Source organism: Sceloporus occidentalis, unplaced genomic scaffold (assembly GCF_023333645.1).
Source record: "Sceloporus occidentalis isolate IW3139 unplaced genomic scaffold, rSceOcc1.0.p SCAF_7, whole genome shotgun sequence".
NCBI lineage: Eukaryota > Metazoa > Chordata > Lepidosauria > Squamata > Phrynosomatidae > Sceloporus > Sceloporus occidentalis.
The window spans coordinates 37,951,448-37,977,342 of NW_028316987.1; the positions used below are offsets into that span (position 1 = coordinate 37,951,448).

At 40.0% G+C, this 25,895-nt stretch overlaps 2 protein-coding genes across 7 annotated transcripts in view; one reads left to right on the plus strand and one right to left on the minus strand.

Annotated features, from left to right (window-relative positions):
• Positions 1-209: 209 nt before the first annotated feature.
• On the plus strand, positions 210-14,925 carry KBTBD2 (kelch repeat and BTB domain containing 2). Of its 6 annotated transcripts, none has more exons than XM_089532626.1 (5): positions 210-302; positions 4,465-4,544; positions 8,532-9,070; positions 10,907-11,072; positions 12,364-14,925. In XM_089532626.1, the coding sequence occupies exons 3-5, from the start codon at positions 8,901-8,903 to the stop codon at positions 13,894-13,896; spliced, it is 1,869 nt and encodes a 622-aa protein (XP_089388752.1). In that variant the 5' UTR covers positions 210-302; positions 4,465-4,544; positions 8,532-8,900; the 3' UTR covers positions 13,897-14,925. The 6 variants fall into 6 exon arrangements, with proteins under 6 accessions (XP_089388752.1, XP_089388750.1, XP_089388756.1 ...); XM_089532630.1 differs by lacking the exon at positions 210-302 and adding an exon at positions 1,305-1,320; XM_089532628.1 differs by lacking the exon at positions 210-302 and adding an exon at positions 1,318-1,402.
• A 1,393-nt stretch (positions 14,926-16,318) lies between these two features.
• Positions 16,319-25,895, minus strand: part of AVL9 (AVL9 cell migration associated) — a 29,160-nt gene continuing 19,583 nt past the window's right edge. Inside the window, exons 13-16 of the mRNA XM_089532631.1 lie at positions 23,683-23,800; positions 22,643-22,696; positions 22,241-22,329; positions 16,319-20,595 (exon numbers count right to left, since the gene is read on the minus strand). Coding sequence (XP_089388757.1) covers positions 20,501-20,595; positions 22,241-22,329; positions 22,643-22,696; positions 23,683-23,800 — 356 coding nt within the window. The 3' untranslated portion in view covers positions 16,319-20,500. The remainder of the gene's footprint in view (positions 20,596-22,240; positions 22,330-22,642; positions 22,697-23,682; positions 23,801-25,895) is intronic.

The window sequence follows — 25,895 nt, forward strand, 5'->3', positions numbered from 1 at the left end:
ACTCAAGGGAGAGTTAGTGTTCTCCATTCCACCTAAGTACGCATGCGCATTCAAGGGCTGACAGAGGACTACTGTACTGTACAGTGCTCTCCTTTCCCGCCCACGTCCTATCGCCCTCTCTTTGTTTCTGCGCCTGCGCAAGGGCGGGGCCAGGGTCTGTGTGGCGCTCCAACGGACGTCGGACCGGAAGTAGGCGGGGCACGAGAGAGGGAGCGCGAGCGAGTGCGCAGCCGCAGTGAGTCCCTCTGTCGCCCGGGCCCTGCCCTGCTCGCTTCCTTCTCGGCGCCCGGAGCAGGCCGCAGGTGGGTCAGGCGGGGGGCCCATCCCTTCCCTCCCTTCCCCTCAGCGCCGAGGCCTTGGCCCAAGAGCCGCAGGAGAAGGGACGCCCCAGAGCCTCGCCCTCCAAGCGGCGGCCTAGGCTGCGTCCACACTGGAGGGATAACCCGGTTTGGCGCCGCTTTAATTTGGCTATGGAATTCTGGGTGTTGGAGTTTGTTGTGGGCCAGAAGGCGAATATGAGTGGGCCCTCCCCATTCGATAGGGCCAGGGGCCCAGGATCCTCCCATTCAAAGATTTGGACTTCAGCTCCCAGAATCCCTGACTATTGGCCAACGTGGCTGAGGCTTCTGGGAACTGTAGTCCAAAACCTTCAAGGGCATATTGGGGACCACTGCCCTCCCTAAGAATCTGTGGGTCCTCCAGTGTGACTTCTGGCAGACATTGACTCCAGAGTCGCCTGGGTCCGAAACACACTGCAGAAGTAACCCCATTCGAGACCATTTTAACTGCCCTGGTTCAGTGCTAAGGGATCCTGGGCATTGTAGTTTATTGTGGCACCAGAGCTCTCTGAAACAGAAGGCTAAACGTCTCACAAAACTACAGCTCCTAGAATTCCTTGGCATCGATTGAGCCACGGCAGTCAAAGCAGCCTCATACTGGATCGTTTCTGCAGTGTGGATTGGGCCCCAGAGAGAACATGTTAATCAAATCAGTGCCTCAGAAGCCAAAGCTTTTGACCCCATGGATACTCTAGAAAGCCAGTATAATGTAGAGTTGTGGCAGGGCTTTTATTACAGCATTTTCAATTGAGCCAATAAACCGATCCTTCCTCTCTAAGTATTATGTAGTTACTTAATACATAACTTAAGTAAATGTGTTTTTGTTATTCAGATTACTTTGTGTGGTTGTTAATTGCTGTCGTTGACTTCCATCTATAGCGACCCTACGAATGAGAGACCTCCAAGTCACCCCATCCTCAACCGCTCTGCTCAGGTCTTGCAGACTCAGTGCCATGGCTTCCTTGGTTGAGTCCATCCATCTGTAATGTGGTCGTCCTCATTTCCTACTACGTTACCAAGCATCCATTTTCTATGGAGCCGTGTCTTCTCATGATCTGGCCAAAGTACAGCAGTCTCTCTTTAGCCATTTTGGCTTCTAAGTGGAGTTCAGGCTTGTTTTGCTCTGGGACCCACTGGTTTTTCTTTTTAGTAGTGCGTGGCATCCATTGAACTCTTCTCCAAGTGAGCGGGTTTTCTGCCTGTCAGCTTTCTTCACTGTCCAGCTTTCACAATCATACACAGAAATGGAAAATGCTATGGCAGGGACAATCCTAACACCAGTCTTCAGTTTTGTCTTTGCATTTCAGGATCTTGCCTTGTTCCTTTATACCTGCCCTTCCAAGGCCTAGTCTTCTGTTTTGCTTTGTTTTTACTGTAGTCTTCCTTTTGATTAATGGCTGAGCCAAAGTATGGAAAATCTTGACATTTTTAATGCCTTCATTGTCTTTTTTAAAGTTATGTAAATCGTTTATGGCCGCTAATTTGGTCTCCTTAATGTTCAAATATAAACCTGCCTTTGTACTTTACTATTTTGCGCTAGTAGCATGATGTTTTCAGCTTATCTTAAATTGTTGATGTCGCTTCCTCTAATTTTTTCTAGTCTAATCCTGCTTTCTGTATGATATATTCAGTATGCAAGTTAAATAGAGTGATAAAATGCAGCCTTGTGTATTGGAAACAATTCCATTTCTCCATGTTCTGCCTTAATGGTAGCTTCTTGTCCAGAGTACAGGTTATGCATCAGGACAATTAAATGTTGTGGCACACCCATTTCTTTAAGAGCAACCTGTAGCTTTTTCTAAGGACTGGAGCACAGCTTTGGTGCAGCTTCCAGATTCTTAGGACGCATGCATCATGTTAACAGCATACCTCCAAAGTGACCCAAAGCAGCTTTATTTTGGCCTGTCTGTATGGGGCCTTATACAGTGCACCCTTTTTTTTACACGGTGGATCCGTTCCGGACCCCCATGCGTAAAAAATGCGTATGCTCGAGACTCATTGAAAGTAATGGGGATTGTGCATGGTGTGATGGCACGGCGGTGCGGCAGTGTAGCAGCGCGTGCACGTCAGACATGTGCCACATTACTTTCAATGGGACGCTGCGCCCCGCGCGCTCCCGCATATGACATGGGCGCAGTGTATAATCAGAAGTTTTGCTATAGTGAAGCAAAAAACAGAAAACAAGAGCAAAAAAGAGCAGCAGAAAACAAGCTTCCTCCCTCCTGAATATGACATCCCTTCAAATATTTAAACATGGCTATCATTTCACCTCTTAACCTTCTTTTCTCCAGGCTAAACATCCCCAGCTCCCTAAGTTGTTCCTCATAGGACATGATTTCCAGACCCTTCACCATTTTTGTCGTCTTCCTTTGGACACGCTCCAGTTTCTCCACATCCTTTTTAAATTGTGGTACCCAGAACTGGACACAGTATTCCAATGTATTCTGACCAGAGCAGAATACATTGGAACTATTACTTCTCTTGATCTAGACACTATACATTTATTGATGCAGCCTAAAATTGCATTGGCCTTTTTAGCTGCCGCATCACACTGTTGACTCATGTTCAACTTATGGTCTACTTGGACTCCTAGATCCCTTTCACATGTACTTTCATTCAGCCAGTTGTCCCCCATCCTATATTTGTGCATTTTATTTTTCCGCCCTAAGTGCCGTACCTTACATTTCTCCGTGTTGAATTTCATTTTGTTAGCTTGGGCCCAGCTTTCTAGTCTATTCAGGTCATTTTGAATTTTGATCCTGTCCTCTGAAGTATTAGCTATTCCTCCTAATTTGGTGTCATCTGCAAATTTGATGAGTATGTCCCCAATTCTGTCATCCAAGTCATTGATAAAGATGTTGAATAGCACTGGCCCCAGGACAGAACCCTGTGGGACCCCACTGATCACTTCTCTCCAGGATGAAAATGTCCTTTTGATTTCTCAGATATTGTGGAATAGGTCTTTTGTCTTTCCTTTTTCATTGTCAACTTCTATTGCTCTGCATTGAGTAGTTCTTGTTGTACAAATTGTTTAACAGTTGTATTCAGGGTTCTGATTCTACTTCTGTCACCTTTTGCTTCTCTATTTCTCTATTGTGCTGAACTGGTCGAAAGGTTTAATCTATCATCCATTGAGGCTTCTTTTTCGCTACAAATAGTGTCTTTCTGCATTCCTCCCTGATAGTGTCCCAGACTTCAGTCCAAAGGTTTTGTGGCTCCCAGTCAGTTAAGTTTAATAGTGCAAGTCTATTTTTCACATTATTTTTAAATTATATGGGGATGTTCTTCAGGTTGGCTTTAAGCATGATGGTTGGTTTAGTATTCTTTAGCTTTACTTTAATATTTTTTATGTTAATAGTTCATGGCAAACCCCTTCTCCAAAAATTTGCCAAGAGAACCCTGTGATAGGTTTGCCTAAGGGTCATGGTAAGTAAAAATGACTTGGAGCCACACAACAACAACAAAGTTAATGGTCTGTGCCATAATTACTTACCTAAATACCCTAAAAGTTTATGTCTGATCCTAGAAGTTAAGCAGGGTTGCCTCTGGTTAGTACTTGGGTGGGAGACAACCAACAAATGCCAGGTACTATATTCCAGAGATAGGAACTGGAAAAACTGCCTCTGATTATTATTTGCCTAAGAAAACTATGAAATTTTACAAACTATGTAAAATTGAATTGTTCAGCTGAAATAAGATGTACAGTTTTCACTGGGTATAAAATGTTCACCAATTAGCATGTCGTCGTTGTCCCAGGCATTTTGTGGAAAAGATAGTTAGGTGGAGCAGGAAGTGGTCAAGTTTGCTTTCCATTCTTAATTATGGCCAAGTTGAATGACTCGTGTTAATGCTATTCTGAATAGAATTTTCTTTCTGCAGCGAAGTATTTCGAAGCAGGGACTGCATTTTACAGTGCAACGTATCTGATGTACTGTATAGCTCACTTGTAAAAGCAGTTATTGTCCTAGTAACTGCATACTTAATTTCAGAAGATATATCATTTGAAGCAGATTAATCTAAAAACAACGGACAAAATATAAGTCTGTATTAAGATTTCCCCAAAAGACTGCAGTATGACTGTATACATGCATTATAAAATAGCTGAATTTCTGTTTTCTTATCTTAGAAGCTGTACTTCATTTGATCTGAAAGTCTGCAGATAGAGGGTCAATCTTGCACAGTCATCCTGTCTGGACACTTGAAAAAGTATGCTGTCATGGGAAAAGTGCTTATCCATTTAAGCTGCCATAAGGACAAGCCATTCATGTTGATGGGGTTTAGGAGTGCGTACTCTTACATTCTGTGAGGATCTGTACACATGGGTGTAAGGATAGTGTATTTATCAGATTTATAGGTTAAATGGATCTGGAAGAAGTTGCAAGTGCTTAGGCTAAAATCTCAGAATGAGTTGAGTGAACTAGGAACATAATGTATTCAAACAAAAGGCATGTTGAATAGTTGAGAAAACTGAACAGAGGTTTTAAAAGCAATAACTCTTAAGATACACAAATATAAAAAGTAATTAGCCAGCTAGGTCAGGGATGTTAATGGATGATTATAAATCAACAGTGTGGTGCTGTGGAACAAAAAACAGGTGCTGTGTTATGTTTTAACAGAAACAATAACCCTGTGCTGGTGTCCAAACTACTATTTTGGGCATAAAGTATGAAGGTGATGCAGAGGCAAAATGCCAGCCCTGCCAGCCTAACCTTAACCCAGTGGGAGTTTTCAAATGAATTTGAGTTTGGTTTGAACACACTTGGAATCCTCTGTATTGGAACCCTGCTTAATATTAAGAAAATTGTGCTGAATGGAAGGGATGAGAGCCAACTGCTATACATTTTAGCCTGGTTATTAATGTTTGTCCTTTAGGACTAAGGAGCAGAATTGTGAAACTATAGTACTTCAACTCATAGGTGGGAATTGTATATATCCCCTTCCCAGGGGCAGGCCTTCTAACCCTTGCCTGCTCAGAAAGAATTAGAAAAGTGGTTGGAAGTCTGACTTGGTGTATAGTTTTGCTGGAAATAACTCCTTTAACATCTCAAGGTTGTTGATTTTTTTTTGTGGGAAGGGTCAGCTTATCACATAGGTTTGGCTAAGTACATGTGTGACTGGCCTTTGTTCCTTCTGATATTAAAGTCTCTGTGGCCTGTTAGAGACTGCCAGAATAAAGCTGCTTCAGGTCTCTTTGGAAGCATGCTGTTTAAATGATACATGCATCCTAAGAATCCAGAAGCTGCACCAAAGCGGCACTCCAGTGCTTAGGAATGGAGTGTGGCTTTGGCGCGACCTCCGGACTCTTAGGACCCATGCATCATTTAAATAGCATACCTCCAAAGAGACCCCAAGCAGCTTTATTTTGGCAGTCTGTAACAGGCCTGTGTGTGTCTGCAGTCTTTGAGGTAGTTGTATGCCCTTAGTTGAAGTAACCAGGCACCTCATGGTCATTGTCCCATTTTGAATTTTCTATATTGGGGCTAGTTGCAATGATGTTCCAGTTTGAAGCTGACTCGGACAAACTTGGTTATATAAACACACACACGTCACTGCCATCCATCTAAAGAGGTGTAATAATGGGCTGGCTATATGCATTCATGTAAGGTGACCATATCTAAAATAAGTTCGCTTGTAGGTGGCCTCTGTAGAATGTTCATAAGGTGTAAAATCCTGTAGCCATTTATTTCTTTCCAATTTTGGAGTATGAGTTGTTTAACTACAGTGAAGACATGGAGGATCCAACCATCAGTAAAGTTTTACAGTAAATGCTGACCATCAAGAAAGTTTTCAGACATGAGAATATAGTTTAGAAGTACAGATGAGTCTATAAATATCAAACATCAAAGTTGGTTAAGTCCTTTTCACTCTGGTTTTAGGACACATTTTGGAACTTACTTATTTTGCTCTGAAGGACAATTGTTGATTTGTCTCTGGCTTTTGATCCCATTAACCACTGATTCTGACTGGAATGCAAAGAAAGGATGAGGAAAAATGAACATGTTGAGATTATTCCAGTCATTCTTGAAGGATAGATCCCTGAAGGTGTTGTGGTCTGCTGGATTATGGGAAATCTTGTGGGTCCATTCCACCATGCATTATGTTATCTTTTTACTGATTTTGACTGATACATCAGCTGCACCTTTAAGAAGGCTGGGCTTGGCTGTAGACATTCATACAATAATTTCTATATCTGACAGCCAATGAAGTGTCTTAAAACATTAGCTGGCCCAACTGTCAGACTGCAATTTAAAGTGAAGAAGTTTAAACATTTGTTGTTGTTAACTGCCCTCGAGTCAGCTTCGATGCATGGCGACCTTATGAATGAGACACCTCCAAGCCCAGCTGTCATTAACTGCAGGCTCAGGGCTATGGCCCCCTTGATTGAGTTTATCCACCTGGTATCTGGTCTTCCTCTCTTTTTATTGCCCGCTCTCTTTCCTAGCATTTTTGTCTATTCTAGTGAGTCATCTGTTATGATGTGTCTGAACTATAACAAACTCAATTTAGTCACCGTGGCTTCCAGGGAGAATTCACGCTTGATCTGTTCTAGGACTTTCCAATTGGGAACCATTCTGTTTCTCTGTATTCAGTTCTGATGGTAGCCTCTGTCCAGGGTAAAGGTTGTGTATCAGGACAACTAAATGTAATGGTACATCCATTAAGATCAGTACATTGTTTTCGTGATCTATGTAGTCAAAGACTTCAGTAGCACATGCTGATTTTCTTTTGGAATTTCCTGGTGTGTTTCATGATCCATCATGTGTTTGCGATAAGATCTCTAGTGCCTTTTCCTTTCCTGAACCCAGCTTGCACCTAAACATTTCTAAACTCAGAGAAATTTGAGCTGGATATTGCTTGGCACCTGGATATTTCAAGGACTGCCTCCTTCTTCTCTATTACTTCAGTAACTGAGATCTATTTTGGGTTCCCATGCTTACTGATGTTTAATGGATATGTATAAGTTGTGGCAACAACCATGTAAAATGTTCTGCCCAGGGAAGGTGTGCCCTGTTCTAGCACTGAACACTTCTAGGTGCCAGGTTAAGACTTTATGTTTTGGAGAGGCTATTGACATGGACCAAGTGCTGCTTTTTATTTTTGGTCATCATTCTTTTCTGCTTTTGCATTGAATAGTTTATCTGCTTGCCACTTGCCAATGCTTTGTTTTTATAAGTTGGGAGTATTCTGCTGTTAAATGCTATTATTTCATTGTTTTATATAATGATTTTTTCAAAAATTGTTTCAGTATAATGTTGAATAACTGCAATCTGGTTCTTTCTTAATCAAAATAAGTTTAAAATGAAAGTAAAACATGGGGAAATACTTTTACACATTGTAGCCTAAAAAAAATTAGAGAAACATTTGCCAAGATAGCATTTGTGGTCATTTTGTATTGTTGTTGTCTGCCTTCAAGTTGTTTCTGACTTTTAGCAACCCTAAGGCAAATCTGTCATGGGGTGTTATTGGCAAGATTTTGTTCTGAGGAGGCTTGCCTTTGCCTTCCTCTGAGATTGAGAATGTGTGACTTTCCCAAAGACTTCAATGGGCACATGGGAATTCTGAACCCTGGTTTCAAGTCCTAGTCCATTGTTCAAACAGGTAGACCATGCTGGTTGGCTCTGATCATTTTATATATCTTAGGGGGAAATGCAAAAGCTTGAACCATCATTGGAACTGTTGGGAAGACTTTGCTGTTGTGAGCACAGAGGTAAAACTAGTTTGCCACAAGCATAGTTTGATCTTACAACATTTTTTTTGCCACTTCATTCAGTATCTTTTTCTAGTTGTGCTGTTGTTATGTGCTTTCAGCTAGACAGTGACTTTTGGCAACTGTATCATAGAAGTGTTTTAAGAGATGGTTTTGCTGTAGCCTTCCTATTAGGCTCAGAGTGTGACTTGCCCAGGGTCATTTAGGGGATTTTCATAGCTGAGTGAGCATTTGAACCCTGGTCTGCTGGAGTTGTAGTCCCAATGCTCAAACCACTATGTAATGCTGGCTCTGTTGTAGTGTTATCGTCCTAATATATTAAATTGGTTGGGAAAGTATTGATTTTATTCTTTTCCTTAACAGTTGTACCTGGAAATGTTCTTTGTTGAAATTGTATTGGTAATTGTTTAACATGATGCAAATACTTTACACAGAATTGTAGGAAGAACAGCTAAGGAAAAATAACTGTATTTTTTTCCTTCTAGTCACAAGTGCAGCCATTGATTGAGAGATGGTTGAAGAAAATCTACCTCACAAATTTCATTTATTCGCCTACGTGCTGCATCACTGGAAATCTCACCAGAAACTTGGCTGTCATTCTTGAATGTCTCAGAAGAACAGATGAACATCAAGTCAGTGCATTGCACCCCAGGAGTGGGTCAAACTCTGAAGTATTCTTAATTCAGCAGTACAGTCTGTCATTGCTATATGTCCTAATAAAGTTTTCAAAGGCTTCGAAGAGTATCCCCTAAAATTTCTTCTGAGATTTTCAAGAAATGGTTCTTTGACCTCTTTCCTGCTGTAATAAAGTGGCTTCTCTAATCTGGTCCTGGAAATATTAATGGAATGCAGACATGTCTACCCAGGAAGAAAGGCAGATCAACACAGAATATGCTGTATCCTTACTGGAGCAGTTAAAGTTATTCTATGAACAGCAGTTGCTAACTGACATTGTTTTAATTGTTGAGGGCACTGAATTCCCATGCCATAAGATGGTTCTTGCTACATGTAGCTCTTATTTCAGGTATGTACATAAAATACTATTTTTCTGCTGAGAAAATCCAGTATTTTAATTTTGTATATCCAAGACTGCAATATTTAATTTATTAGAGCCTAAGTGAACTGGTTACATGAAAATGAATGTAAAGCTTATATGTGTGTGTGTATGTACACATACATGGGGATGTGGTGGCTAAAGTGGTTAAGACGCTGACTCTGTTGATTGCAAGATGGGCAGGTTGGCATTTCGAGGCCCAGGTGCCACATGATGGGGTGAGCTCCCATCACTAGTCCCAGTTTCTGCCAGCCTAGCAGTTTGAAAGCATGCAAATGCAAGTAGATAAATAGGTACCACTTCGGTGGGAAGGTAAACAGCATTTCTGTGTAGTCATGCTGGCCACATGATCACAGAGTAGTCTCTGACAACGCTGGCTCTTTGGCTTAGTAATGGAGATGAGCACTGCCCCCTATGGTCAGACACGACTTGATAACCTCATCAATGGGGAACACCTTTATTTTTACAGATATGGAAGGACCAAACTAAAGGACACAATTGCTAGCCCAGGTCCTCATTGCTGTTTTTGTTTATGCCCAAAATGTGGGAGGGATATGGAATACTGACAAAGAAGCTCTCAAATCTCTCTCGCTCATTCAATAGCATTTTTGCAGTAGAAGGCATCTTCTTTTGTAGTTATTTTGGGATCTGTCTCTTGACAAGCAAAATGGAGATGGTACACCAGGATGGGACCTCCATGGCTTTTTTGCAGCCCATGATTCCACTCAGAATCCTCCAGGCCACAAAAAAAGAAGCAAATTCAGCGATTTACCTTTTAAATAATTGGCCACATTAAAAACTGCTCATTTTTCAAAACCATAACTAGATTTCTGACTACTTTTAATTTAAATTTTAGCATTGTGGATTTTTTGGCAGTCCTTAATGGCCTGTGAAGTGTCCTGGGAGCAGAAGATTGCCCTCCTCCCCAAATGCCAGCTCCTAATGTGCACTCCTGCTCTTTGGGTTGAGAGCAGGGAGAGACATGCATAATTCTTACTGATTTATGCCAAGACAAGATCAGAGAGTAAGAGATTGACATGTGCCCATGCTTGGGCATATAGGTCATTCGTGCAGTACATGTTGTGTTGAGTGTTACATAGGCTCAGGTGGTGGTGAAGAAATGAAACCTAGAGGCTGACTACCATATCCAGCCACATGGCTAGCCTATATGCTCTGGCTGTTAGTGGCAACTGGATCTTAGTCTTAAAAAATTTGCTGACACAAGCCTGCTCAAGGGTCAACTGAACTGCAACAGAACGTTATTTGAAGGGAGAGGCCACTAGATAAAGAGTGTCTGAGCTAGAGAATTCATAGAAAATCAAAGTTGTGCATTCAGTTAAAGAGTCCTTTTGATTTTTAAAGTCTGTTAAATAAGGATTGTGGTCTATGTTCTGTTAACTTGAACAAGGGTGAACAGTTCTAGATACTTAAATTTTGAAAACACAGCAAAACATTTATGATATGATTCAAGTGTTCTCCAATTTAACAGTACTTGGGGATTATTAGCATGATTTTGAGTACTTCGTAATGTTGAGTACGAAATCTCCCAGCCCAGACTGACTCTCAGACTGATATACTGGATAATATATGTGTAAGCAATCGTTAGCACACTTGACTGAAGTGTGATCAACTTTCAAAGGGATTATGAATGTCTTCAACTTGGAATACAGCCACTGTGAATCAAAGCATATTTTTAAAAACTTTTAAATATGCTGAATTCTATTCTCTTATGGTCTCCAGAGAGTTGCAGAAATTAAGGTGGAAACTATTACAATTATAATTCATGTTTTCATTTTTATTCTTTAGGGCTATGTTTATGAGCGGGTTGAGTGAAAGCAAACAAACGCATATCCATCTGAGGAACGTGGATGCAGCCACTTTACAAATCATAATAACTTATGCTTACACGGGTAATTTGGCAATAAATGATACAACAGTTGAACAGCTTTATGAAACAGCTTGCTTCTTACAGGTAGGAGTTTCCTCCCTTTAAATTGCATAAGGAAAAATATATTTGGATGTATTAGCTAGAAATTGCAATGGAAACACTCAAATGTTTCACACTAAAGCTGAATTCAGACACCATAATAAGCCAAGGATTTCTGGGAATCCTGGTCACTGGATGACAAGAATGCTTCTGTTTGTATTGTCTAATCTGAGTGGCTAAATGAACTGTGGACCTTCAGTCTTACAGTAATGTGTGAACCAAACAGAGAGTTGTTCTTGTTTCTTCCTAAGCAAACCAAATAATTAATCTTGGTTTTGTACATCAAAGTCTGCACACCCTACAAGTGAAAGCAATTGGTCACTTTTAATCACTGCCTTGTTGACTTATACTTGACAAGTTGAAATTTTCTTGAATTCAGTTTTCATGATCTCCAGCCATAGCCTAAAATACTCTTATAGTCTTTTCTATGTAGAAGTAACCCCCTGCTAATGTTAAATAGATACTTCTAGAGTTCAGATGATAAAGAGATTCTCCATTTATTCCTATTCACGTATTATCTTTTCAATATATGCTAGGCATCACTGCCCATATTCATACTCTGCTGCTGCAACTACCAAAGTCTGAGGAATTCTCTAAAGTAATATGTTTCTTTTCATAACAAAGTGACAGGTTTAAATTGTCTGCTTCATTTGGGACTGATTGCTTCACTTTACTACCATGCTGTTTCTTGATTGAGAGACTTCATTGCATTTCTGAATTGGCTACAAATTCTCTCTGGCAAGCTCATAATAGGACGTTATGTAAGTCAGGCTCCATGTTAATGCTGAGATAGCAAAGAAATTAGTGATTGCTATGAGCCTATATTCTCTTTAGTAATGAAGTGGTGTTGATCTCAGCAGACAAACTGGAGTGCCCCCTACTTTCTTGGTAGTCTCAGATGTAACTATTGTTTATTATTATTATATTATTATATTAACCTTTATTTATAAAGCGCTGTAAATTTACACAGCGCTGTACATATAATCTTTTAATTAGGCAGTTCTCTGCCCTCAGGCTTACAATCTAAAAAGACATGACACAAAAGGAGAAGGGAGTGGTGGAGGGGAAGGGAATGAGGGCCAGCAGTTCTTCTGTTTAGGTGCGAGGTGCTTACAATCTGCAGCTATATCCTTCATCAGCAGAGAGTGCTTAATAAATTATGGGGAGACCTGTACTGTGGAACTAGGGAAATGGTTTCTCATTTGCCATTATTTGCAAATATGAACTTAACTATAAACAACAGTTTGATTCTTATTGCATTGACCTTTCATTTCAGGTAGAAGATGTGTTACAACGCTGTAGAGAATACTTAATTAAAAAAATAAATGCAGAGAACTGTGTACGGCTCTTGAGTTTTGCTGACCTTTTCAGTTGTGAAGAGTTGAAACAGAGTGCTAAACGGATGGTGGAACACAAGTTCACAGCTGTATACCACCAAGAGGCTTTCATGCAACTCTCACATGATCTGCTGATAGATATTTTGAGTAGTGACAACTTAAATGTGGAAAAAGAAGAGACAGTTCGTGAAGCTGCTATGTTGTGGCTGGAGTACAACACAGAATCTCGATCACAGTATTTATCATCTGTTCTTAGCCAGATAAGAATTGATGCGCTTTCTGAAGTTACACAAAGAGCTTGGTTTCAAGGCTTACCACCAAATGACAAATCGGTAGTAGTTCAAGGATTATATAAATCCATGCCGAAGTTTTTTAAACCAAGACTTGGAATGACTAAAGAGGAAATGATGATCTTCATTGAAGCTGCTGCTGAAAACCCTGGTAGTCTTTACTCTTCAGTATGCTACAGTCCACAGGCTGAAAAAGTTTACAAGCTCTGCAGCCCTCCTGCTGATTTGCATAAGGTTGGAACACTTGTAACTCCTGATAATGATATTTATATAGCAGGTGGACAAATCCCACTGAAAAACACAAAAGCCAACCACAGTAAAACTAGCAAACTTCAAGTTGCCTTCCGAACTGTGAATTGCTTTTACTGGTTTGATGCCCAGCAAAACACTTGGTTTCCAAAGAGTCCAATGCTGTTTGTTCGCATAAAGCCATCCCTGGTTTGCTGTGAAGGCCACATCTATGCAATTGGAGGAGACAGTGTAGGTGGAGAGCTCAACAGGAGAACTGTGGAAAGGTATGATACTGAGAGGGATGAATGGACCATGGTAAGCCCGCTGCCCTGCGCCTGGCAATGGAACACAGCGGTTGCTGTTCATAATTGCATTTATGTAATGGCACACAATTTGATGTACTGTTACTTCCCCAGGTCAGATGCTTGGGTTGAAATGGCTATGAGACAAACTAGTAGATGCTTTGCTTCAGCTGCTGCTTTTGGAGACAAAATATTTTACATTGGAGGCCTGCATGTTGGCGGCAACTCTGGGATTAGACTCCCTACTAGCACTGTAGATGGGTCTTCCGTAACTGTGGAGGTTTATGATGTAAATAAAAATGAATGGCAAATGGCAGCCAATATTCCTGCCAAACGGTATTCTGACCCCTGTGTCAGAGCTGTTGTGATCTCTAACTCCTTGTGTGTCTTCATACGAGAAACCCACATGAATGAAAGAGCCAAGTATGCGACCTACCAATATGATATGGACCTTGATTGTTGGTTCTTGCGTCAGCATATACCTGAGCGGGTGCTCTGGGATTTGGGAAAAGACTTCCGGTGTACTGTGGGAAAGCTGTATCCATCTTGCCTTGAAGAGTCCCCATGGAAGCCTCCCCCATACCTCTTTCCAGATGCGGCTGATGAATTTGAACTGGATGGAGAGATGGTCACACTACCACCTGTATAGCTCCCAAAATTGAGAGACTGCATGCCTATAATTGGTTACCATGAAAATTCTTTTTCAGGCAGTAGGACTGGAAACTGAAACATTAAGCTGTCTTTGTCTGTATGCCCTACATAACATTTTGTGGCCAGAGTATAAATCAGTGAAATTTATGAGCAGATATGCTTCCATAATCTGAAACAATCCCTCTGAGAGCTGATGGGATCTATATGTATATTGCAAGCTTAAAGCATCTGCTTATTGTCTTAAATTTTTTTTTAGTCCTGTGAAGACTTTTAGTTCAGGAAACTTTCACAAAAGCAGCTTCTGTTTCTAGGATGGTATGTTAATTGCTCAAAGTATCTTCCAGTTATATTTGAGTGAGTTATGGAAATCTCTCTGTGCTAGTTATCTAGATTGTGTGGCCTAATAGAATGTGCTGCACTTGTGTTGCAGCTGCGTTGGTATAATAATGCCATGTAAAAGAAGAAGCAAATCCCATGGATCTACCTGTGGTAGGAAGGGTAGATCTTCCATTTTACAGTGACATGCAGGGCAAAATGACTGCAGGCTCAGTCAAGCTGTATTATTAATATTGTAATTATTATTAGGTGCATGTTATTTTCACTAACTTATACCTGTCTATTTAGAATACAGGTCTTCCGAGCAGCTGGTAGTTTGCCAGGTGTGAACTTACGTTGCTGGGCTTGCAATGCTGATTGCCAGCCCTTCCTAGTGCGGGTCTGCGTGGAGCTTTTGATCAGTAAATAGCTCTACATTCTGTTTCAAAAACATTGGCTCATGCATATTACTTCCTGCTGCTTGTTCCCCCTGCCCCAGTGTAAACTAAGAGTTAGTGTGGATTAACCAGGTCTTTATTTTTGTTAATTTAATAACAAGCATTTACTGTAGTGTGGCTGTGTATAAGTATCCCTTAGTTGTCTTTTTTTCTTTTTTGAGGGGAGCAAATTTTGTTCAGGAATACTCTGCAGGAGAGCAGTTGACTAGTGCTGCTTTGGCATTAATCCCAGGAACCACTAGCAGTAGCGGGGAGCCGCCAATCTTACATGAGCACAGGTGCTTCATGATGGATCGTACTAGCATGTTCAGCTGCATCATGTTCTGGCACTGTATTTTTAATTTATTAAAAAATGAATTGAGACTTGTTTACTCATGTGTTGCTTGTTGTTTTTTTGCAAGACAGTATGCTTTAGAAACAGTAGTGTGTTAGTTATGATTGGCAAGGCATATGAACTTATCTCTCTCACACCAATAAGCCTGAAAATATGTCTCAACCACTTTCTACTGGTATATACTGGTTGACTTCAGCAGTTTGGAAAAGCAGACACCACCTGCTTCCTTTTGTTACTTTGTTGACTAAAAGAGTGTAGCATCTCTCCAAAACCGTAGATGTGAAATGATTAAAACCGAAATAGAAGCATTAACTACTGTTTTTTTCTCCTGTCTCTTTTTTGAAGAAACGAATCAACCCCATCTTGAGCATTGAACCGAACTAGAAAATGTAATTCCATTAACACTACAGTGAGGTGGCCTACTTAGTTTGTGATAGCAAAACGCCGCCGCAGTGTCTCGAGCTGCTTAATGCTTCATGAACCAGAACTGTTGCTGTTACTTCAGTAGGTTGGATTTAACCATTTAGCTGTTCATATAACAGGGTAGGAGAGATCGTATTTGATCATTTGTAGCTGACTAGTCCTGAGTGAAACAGTACTAACACAATTCATATACTGGTGACTGCATATAAATTCATATACTGGGGACAACGCATATAAATTCACAGCTCATTTTCAGGATGATGAGCCTGTTCCTATGAGGTCGCAGGGCACCTGTAGGATCAGTTTGTGATTTTTGTCAGCATAAACTAAAATGCAACTCCTTTGGAAACAAAAACATTTTTTAAAGAATCCCTGTGGGTTTGCAGCTGGTGCCTATGTACTTGGTATTTAAAATGCTTTTTGAATTTTGGGTTCTACACCAAAATTAGGAATCATGTAAGCTTCTGCACGCTGGAAGTTACAGGGCTGTTCTACCAAGCCATTGTAGGTGGTGAAAATGAAGTTTGTAATATAGATGATAGACAAAGAAAGAACAAGAGGAAAGGGGGAAAGTAATTTTTCCTCTTGTGCTTTTGTCCTCTATCATCCTTTCTAGTTTATAAATATGATAAAGTTTGGCTTCCCCAGTTCAATAGTTCTTGCATTAGCCTTGACAGGAAGATGTATATGTAAAGGCCTACTCTCAATTTCTTTACACATCAGAATACTTCTCTAAATCCATGTGTGCCTTCAAGTTGCCTGTCAAAATGGTAACTCCATGAATTTCACAGGGTTTTCTTAGGCAAGCAAGATTCAGATGTGGTTTGCCAGCTCCTTCCTCTGAAATACAAAACATTAGCTCTTGCAATAATCATTAATAATCAGGCAGATACAATGAAGCAGAACAAGTTATTTTTTAATATATAATTTTGTATTGAACAAAATATACAGCAGAAGCATTTAGTCTTTTGAACACAGAAACTTACTCTTTGCACAGTGACAATAGATGAAATACTTAATTTTCCCACATCAAGTGGTAGCAGCAAAGATCAAAAGGAAAGTAACCCGTGTTGTATCTCACTGATAATAACCCATGATTAGGCAACAAATTGTACATCTGAATGCCAGCCATGTGAAACTGATGATGTCTCAAATTGGGTAAGCAGGAAAGAAACATTTCTAGCCTATTTCATCTGTAATACGTTACACGTCCTCAAATAAATTGCAAGGGCTTTAAAATGCATGATGCAAATCTCTAATAGAAAACTACCACATTAAATCTCTGGAAATATTATTTTAGTCTGATCCTAAATCAATTGTGTGTAGGATTGGAAGTTCTAATACCAGCACAATATTCCTGCAGTAGCTGTAAGAAAAATACACCATGGAGTGTGTTGGCACACAAGGCAGTTTCCAACATACTGAACATTTACTTGAGCAAGTCTGATTATTATTTATTCAAATATTGAGGCTTTAATTGTTGTGGTGTTTGGCATATAGTTCTGCCTACCCCCACCCCATATCATCATGGAAGTGAGTCACACAAGCAAGAACTGTGAAAGGGCTTATTTGCATGGAGAGCCTCCACAGAAAGAGGAACCCTCTACTCCTGAGACATGCTGGGGAACAACTACAGGTACCTCTGCTCCCTTGAAGCTACCTGGTGAATAATGATGGAACATGGCTATAGTGGGTGGCTTTTACAAGTGCTTTTATGTTCACAAGCCCTCTCATCATCTATAGAACAGGGCATGTACCCTAAATTTAAACTTTACTACCTGGGTCTATCTGCAATGTGGGTATCTGAGGTCCAGAGCTGTTCCAATCCCCTAGCACAGATTCTGCAAGCCAGCCCTCATAAAATATCTAGAAGTACTATGAAACCAGGGTGTTGTTAGTTTTTTTTTAAAATAAATCTCACTTTCTTTAAATACTTCAACAATAAAATAAGCAGTTTAAAAAAAATAAAGCAAAAATAAGAGGAGCGTTTCATGTTACATTTATCCTGTCTGCAACTATGAATTCCAGTGCTATACTACTGCATATTAGCTGGTACTTTTTAATCCAAAGTGCTTCAAACAGATCATCTACTGAAAATTGTAGACAAAATGTCCATGCTCATCGCCCAGGATCCAAAAGGGAAGTTATTAATGGCTAGAATACAAAAAAATACTGCTCATATTAAATCAGAGCAATCCTCCTTTGTGTAACACGAAAACAAACTATCCTTGGTGCACCAGTGTAGTTATTATAGAAGATTCATTTGTGGGTATCCTATATGCTATTCCAACAACTGTATACACTACACTGCCTATCACAATTTAGTGTATATCAGACTGGCTCCTGTATGTCAAGTAATCTATTAGAGAACACAAATACTTGTTTATAAACTGCATCAACACGACTTATCCAATTAAGCACTGCCAATTTTTTTCTACAGAAGTATAATTAGGAAGATGTTTTAAAAGTATGTGAATGAGTGAATGTTCACTGAAGGATTGTGGCTACTATAAGTTTTAAAACTTAAGTTTTAAGCATTTTGTCTATAAGGCTTTGTCAATTTTTCATTACAGAGCTTGTTCCTCAATCTACAAGGTAATCAAGATGTGCTCTGTTTAAGTAAGGATGAAAACACACGAGGAACATGTTATGCAATGTTACAACTGTGAAGAAAAAGAAGGCAGTATACAAACTCTGACCACTATTTAGTTATGGTGTATTTCTGTTGATGTTGGCTGGGGGAGGTATACACATAGCTCTGCTTCTTGGCTATTAGGGACTTCATTTCCTCTCCAGCCCTCTGTAAAATTTCTGGTTAAAAAAAGTTTTTCAGCCCCCCAGGATCAGGATCCAACTTAGCATATTACTGGATCCTAGCCATTATTTCAGTTTGCTTACTTTACACTGATTGCCTTGGTATGTCCAATTATTCTTATCGATTCAGTGAGGGAGCATCACTGTGATAGGACAGCTGGGTAAACTTTTTCTTTGTAAGTTCACAGTTAACACTCTGCTTAAAGAACTGAACTATAATTTAAATGCTGATTCATTTGTAAAGATCAGTGCTACTGACTGGAAAACATTTTTAAAAATTCAATAAATACAAGATCTTGGCTAGGTACTGGTTCAGGTACTAGGATATGTTTAGAAATAGCTGCTGCCTTCTTGCAAAGAGGCTTGCGTGCAAAGGACAAAGCATCTGCCACATTTGTGAAACAGCGCATTTATAAAAATATATGTAGGTGCATGGAAGTGTGAATGTGAGGATTACACACTTGTACAGTGTCACAACTGGCCACACATTTCCATATTGTTTACAAAGTAATGCAGCAGACACTTTCTACATCACATGTACAGGAAAATGGTATGCCATGACCCTAACTATTTTTTGAAAATCTTTGTGGTATAACCAAAACCAGTTCTAAAAACTGGGTCTTTTTGATCTGGTAGAAAACAAGAACTTCTGGCAAAGATAACTCTGTCAACTGTGGCAGAGGCAGAATCTAGTAATATCAACCAGAGGTCATTGACCAATATCAGACACAAACTACATGAACTACACAAACTATTATCTGTCATACACTTAGGTAATTTCAGATTTGTGAAAATCTATCAAGCTAGTTTGGAGAGGGACTTGCAGTTGTAGGCAAAAAGGCTGTATCTGTTGCTGCTGTTGCACTCATGGAAGTAGCTTCCAGGAATATAATTAGAGGGTGTACAATACTCCCTCTACTCTGCAGCAATGCCCCAAGCCAAGCCAGAGAACCAGAAACCCAGCTGGATCATGTTTTAGTGCCACAGATGATTGCAGTAGGAAAATGGAAAGGCTCAAAACTTGACACTACCATGAGTAGCACACTGGATTTCAGCCAAGGGAATTATTCCCTTTTGGTACATTACTATCATGTTCAAAGCTGTGCCCTACTATCGCAAACTGTGTTTGACTCTCCACTCATGATCTCCCCGATACTTAGATTTCAGGGGCCAGTAATTACAGATACTGCAATATGTAAGCAAGCAGCATGTTAACAATTTTTTCTCAAGTCTGAACCTGCACATTAACTTAAATTTTTATAGCAGCTAGGGTAAAAAAAAAAGATGCACTGCTGACTCTCATCTTGGAGCCTGACTGTGCCAAAGAGGTAGGTATTTGGTTATAGGTAAAAGACTCCTAACATCTGTAAGAATATCACCAAAGCAAAGGGGAACACTATATCATACAGTATCTCTCACTGACTGGAAAAAGACCCCAGAAGTTCACATACATATTATGAAAAGGGGAACCTGTACTTTACTGAGTAAGTTATTTCTCTAAGAGGTTTCCCAGACAACTGTTTGAAACAGCCTGGAGAAATTATGATGAAGCTGTCTTTCATTTAGCTTTTAAATTGTTTCAACTTTTGTTTTTTATCAGTTAATTTTTAATGAAAAATTAACAGCTAGATTTGCGAGAAGTAACATGACAAGCTGGTGCAAAACAATCAGTGACAGTTATGTCAGCCTATCAGCTTTAACTTGGATGTTTAAAGCCCTGAGCCTGGGAACTTAATTCTGTTCACTTAAATTCCTTTTGTTTCACTTCATTATACCGTGAACTGCATAGAATTGCAGTGCTAGGCTACACTTTGCTGCATATGTTTGTGGAAATACGCTCCACTGAAATGAAAAGGTACTTACTGTATTTCTGAATATAGAATTTAAGAGTGTGCGCACACATTTATATACATGGAGAAATGTTAATTTCATATCTAAATTTTCTGTTCCAAGGTAAAGTGTAACTTGGCTCTCTTCTGCTCCATTAAAAAATAGTCTAGACAACTGGACTTAAAATACAGCAAAATTTACATAAATCACCATTCAAATAACAGCATACATAGGAAAATAAAGCTTTTCCTACAGAGAGGCTTGGAATTTAAAACACAAATAGGCAATAATGCAAATTTCAAATGACATCCTGCAATACAGATTCCAAGGCCATCTTCACTGTCATGCTGCCTAAATTCCTGTGCAGTTTTAAATCAAATCCTCGGTTTCTTAAAATATATGCATGGATTTGGTCCACAGCCGAACAGTTACTCCCCAAGGCTTTGTGTTGACTGGGTGAAATTAGAAAGCCACGAGGACATGGCTGATTTTGCACTTGTGAGAGCTCCTCCAACTGACTGACCTGTATTTTTAAATGAAGGATTGGGGAAGAGGAGTGAGAAGAGGCAGACAAAGGCAAGTCAGAGATCAAAAGTATGATCACAGAATTTAGAAAGAATTCCCACTTTCCAAGCAAGGTTCATATTTCATATTAATAGAAGGTATGTTGAGGTAATCTTTAATGTGACTATATACTGCACTATATCATACTCAAGTTATTCAAATTATTTGATTTCCTATTTAAAACATAACTTAAGAAAAAAAAAACTAGTAAAAGGAACAATGGCCTGTTACAGACTGCCAAAATAAAGCTGCTTTGGGTCTCTTTGGAGGTATGCTATTTAAATGATGCATGGGTTCTAAGAGTCCGGAGGTCGCGCCAAAGCCACACTCCATTCCTAAGCACTGGAGTGCAGCTTTGGTGCAGCTTCCGGATTCTTAGGATGCATGCATCATTTAAATAGCATACCTCCAAAGAGACCCGAAGCAGCTTTATTTTGGCAGTCTGTAACAGGCCAATGTTTCTAAAGTTGTTTCAGATTATCACAAACCTGCAGGGGAAGGGCATTCTGTAATTGTATGGAAATGATTTAGAGTGCCCAGAAGACAACATAAAACAAATTCTGCAGCAACCTCTTGAGACCTTAGTACAACAACTCTCATCAGCCCCAGTCAGTATGACCAGTGGTCAAGAACAACAAAAGGGAAAGACTAACTACTGTGAAGCCTAAGGGAAAAAAGCAGCTTGGCATACACACAAAAAAGTGGTACCGTTTATCCAACTGGTTAGCCAAGTAAAGAAAAGTCAATGATTTGGAGGTCTCACTTTATGGCCCTAGTTACACTAACGTGTGATCATTGTAGTGTTTTCCATGGAGTCCTCCTGTTCAACTCAATACACACTAAATCAGTTACTTTCTAACTATCTACTCCAGTCACTCAAGGTGGGATTTTTTTTTTATGTTAGCATATGCAGAGATATTGGTGGGTTACAGACTGCCCATTTGGGGCGGGCTGCACCCGCCCCTTTCCCCGGTGTATCGGGGCCTCAGGGCCAGACCAGCAGCCGCTGAGACCCCGATCCGCCACTTTCCGGGCTGCGGGGAAGCGGCAAAAGGACGCTTCCCCGCAGATTGGAAAGGGGTGTCCTTGGGGCTTCAAGCCCCAAGGACACCCCGTGGCGGCGGGGAGGAGGAGAAAGGGGCCATTTGGCCCCTTTCTCCTTTGGTCCACTGGGCGCAGCCGTCTGAAGGCTGCGCCCAGCGGACCAAACCAGGAAGGAGCTCCGAAACGGAGCTCCTAACTGCCCCGCGCTAAGGGCGCACTATGCACCCTGGTGCGGAGCGAGGATGTCACGTTCGCGCTGCCCCGTATAGAGGCGGCACGGCCGTGACGTCCTCATGGCGGCCCCCATGTAGATGGGGCGCTGCCATTTTGTACGGACTCAGTCCGTACTAGGGTTAGGGGGTGCGGAAGCACCGCACCTTCCTAACCCTAGTACAGACTGACTCCGTACTTTTATGGCAGTTTGTAACGCGCCATAGATAATAGAAACAGATATTCTAATTTGCTTGAAAGAAGCCGTTAGAATTAGAGGAGTTAATCGGTTTGTGCTTGTAAGATACAGTCATCGGCATATTCTGGTTTTCAGTTACGGGGCTTCTTACCTACAGCTCTTCCTGTCTGTACAACATTCCGACTGGTAGTAACCACAGCATTCCCAATCTTCTTACCCCGTTCGCTATTCTGAACAGAACTAAACAAGAAGAAAATTAATAGTAGATGCCAGTGTTCCAAATATTTCTATTTCTAAGTGTGTAATGATGATTACATAATTTAAAGATGATAAAATGTACAAGTGCATTTAAGTGACAGGTATTTAGCACTGTTCACCCACTCCCTGAAGATTTTCCTAATATTGAGGGCACAGACACTGTCAATGAAGCGATTTCCAACCCCCTCTGTAGTTCAATAGACTACTGCTCTGAGTACTAAGGCCTGTATGAACTAACACAGCACACAAGTTCACTAGCACAGCATTGAGAAGCAAATTTAGACACAGTACTTACTGTGATAATCTTAATTTTACATCTGAAACAGAGTACTGGCCCTGGAATGGGTGACTATGAAGTATTCAGGAGAAGGAAAGGAGAAAAAAAGGAAACAAAACAGGATATATTTTTTTACAATTTTCTTAGCAGAACAGTAACATAAAATACAAACCATTATCCTCTTACCAGACCATATTCAAATATTTCCACTCCTATCTGGATAAACATATCTGCCATGAGTCCCCCTCTGAATTTCTTTCTTGTACTACATACAGAGTTTGGAAATGTTACTTTTAGGACAACAAAACCCAGAATACCCCAGTCAGAATAGGTCATACCAACTGGGAAATTCTGAAAATTTTAGTTCAAGCTCATTAGACACAGTTGCTCCTTCTCTCTTTCCTGGCTTCCCTCTCTATCATCTCTACTTCCATTATTGTGGGTTTGGTTGGAATGGCCAGTTGAAGTTTGGAAGCATTTTTATATGGGGAGAAATGATTTCTAGAGATCTCTTCAGTTAATTGCTGGGCCTGACAATAGGATTCTAACTTGTCCTTTCGAAAACTTAAACAGCAGTCATAGATGGTTGAAAGCCCATCACCTTTAGCTCTGAAAAAGGGTGATACTCCCTCTGTAACTATGGTTCCACACTGTATGTAATCCACAAATTGTCATTTGTTTAGCAGTCACATATCTCCTTTATAGGATCCTCTGGGTTATAATAAGCACTGGTCTATCAGCTGATCAAAATAATTTCCTGCATATTATGTTGATGCATAAACAAATAGATTTGGCTACAAATCAATATCATTTAGGACACAGAAGCCCATACTGACAACACTTCCCTTTTTTATGACATAGATGATCCTGGCTATTCAGGATTTTCTTTTGCCATGTTGTGTAGCCTTTTCTGCAATTGTTAAAGTGGTGACTGAGTCTTTTAACACTGATAAAGATTTTAACTAAGCAGGCCCCCAAATTATGAGTACTTCAAAAAAATTATTATTCTTAAGCATTAACTTTTCACTTTTTATACACAAATCCTTCAGTTTTCTTACCTAGGATTTACCTCTGCAAGAGCTGGGTGTTTATTGCTGTTCCATACTCTGTAATTGTGAGTATTCTTCCAAGTTGCTACAAATGTTGTTCCAAAGTCTGACAATATTTTTTCACTGTCTAATGAATAAAAAGAAGTAGATTTAATGACTCTCAGGTGTTTCATATATTATTTTATATATAAAAAAGAAAGTATACCTTTTGCATAGTAACAGTGTAACTGTAATATATGAACTGATGTTATTGTGTATCTTAAAGTCATTTTTTACTTATGGTGACTCTAAGATGACTCTATCATAGGGTTTTCTTGGCAAGATTTACTCACAAAGGGTTTATCTTTACTCTCCTCTGAGGCTGAGCGAATGTGACCTGCTAAGGTCACCCAGTGGATTTCCATAGCCAAGGGATTCAGTGCTCAAACCACTATACATGTATCCTCTACATGGATAGAGGTGCAATAATTGAAAATAGTAATGAACAGCAAAAGGAAAATACTGGCCAATAGTCTTTCCCTATGTCTGAAACGGACATGCCTAAGTGACCACTATGCATTTGTGTTTAGATAGGGTAATGTCCTCCCCAATCACATACCAAGCCACTGAAAAGCAGCTCCTCCACAGCCATGGTTTGGAGTTTCTGTGATACCAGACTGAACAGAAACAACACTCTCAATTTATAAAACTTACCCCATGTTTGGGCTAACAAATGGGACAGGAGTACATATTCATATGTAATAAGCAAATATACAAGTATGTTGTTACCCAAATTGGAGCAATTTATTATTATATATATGCATTTTTTAGCAATCATCTTCTGGTTGACATGGCAATTTGCTTCATGGTCCCTTAGCAACTCTGCTGAGGGACTGACACTGGACATGACAGGAGGTTTACAGGCTTAAAAACCTGCTTGAAACGGCTCTCTGGAATGGGAGTCTCAGAAGAATACTCCTGCAAGTCTAATTCCCATTCCTAGTGATTAGGGTGACATAAGCTATTGTCACATTGATGCAGAATGAATCAGAAGGGACCAGAGAGAACCACCAACCCCCATCGCATCATAGCAGCTGTATAGGAAAAGAATGTCACACATGCAATCTTCTTCACTTTTTAAACCATTAACATTGTGAAAATTTTAAAAAAATGCCAGCTGGTGGATACATCTTACTCCCAGCACTTTAACTGTTTTGAAAAAGTAAGTAAAGCAGCTCTTTATTGATTTTAAGTAAAAAAGCACTATTAAAATATTTTGAAATATTAATGTTGGAAAATCAGTTGCAAATTTTGAGGTGCTGAACGATAAGAAGAACTGTAAACCCCTAAAATCAATTTAAAAGCAACATCATAAAAATTAAAGCCAGAAACTGTGAGAAAAGAATTTATTGTTTTATCTTCAAGGAAAACAAAACATGGAGGAAATTTGATTCTGGGTCAGTGTACAGAATATAATGTATACAGAAGAAGATCAAAGGAAGCAGGACATCTAGTGGTGAAGACTAATTGCAACTACAAGAAAGTATAGTATTTTTGTTTGAGGTCTAACAATTGTCAAAAGGGCATTACGAGTTGGATTTAGGTCTGGACAAGTATTATTTGATCAAGGGGTAAGAAGGGTCCCAGTGGAATGTCCAGTTAAGATGACGGTCCCAAATCAGCTGATTCTGTAAGAATTAAGACAGATGAGAAAACAGCTAAGAGAAGAAATGATCCAGTTGAGTTTTGATTTAAGGTGTGAACATAAGGAGCTGGCAGAAGTGTTGAGAGGAGGGTTGGGAAACTGAAAGGAAGCCACAAGGGAATCACTGGCCCATATATCTATATATTCTACAGATTTTGATAATGTGACATTGATAGAACTTAAAGAGAGAAAAAGGAGGGTGAGGCAAAATGAATGAATGAAAGTTTATTTCTATACCGCTATTCCTTAGAGATCATAGCGGTTTACAAAATTTAACATCAAAAGACAATACAAAGTGAAAGCCCATAACCCGACAATAGAGGCAGATCTTTAAAAGGATGGGGATCAGGTTTATGAACTGAACTCCTGGATTGCAAGTTTGAGAAACCTGTCAGAGGACATTATCATATACAGTAGTCGCTTCCCTTACGCGGGGTATCCATTCTGGATGCCCCGCGTAAGGGAAATTCCACCGATGCTCAAACCCTATTAAAGCTTCTTCCGGCGCGTAAGGCACACCCGCAGATAAGAAATCAAA

What these genes read in the sequence shown, in the direction of transcription:
- KBTBD2 (XM_089532626.1), top strand. Translation starts at nt 8,901, where the DNA reads ATGTCTACCCAGGAAGAAAGGCAGATCAACACAGAATATGCTGTATCC. An exon ending in ACATGTAGCTCTTATTTCAG is followed by an intron (nt 9,071 to 10,906) that starts GTATGTACATAA and finishes TTTATTCTTTAG; the next exon opens with GGCTATGTTTATGAGCGGGT. An exon ending in AAACAGCTTGCTTCTTACAG is followed by an intron (nt 11,073 to 12,363) that starts GTAGGAGTTTCC and finishes CTTTCATTTCAG; the next exon opens with GTAGAAGATGTGTTACAACG.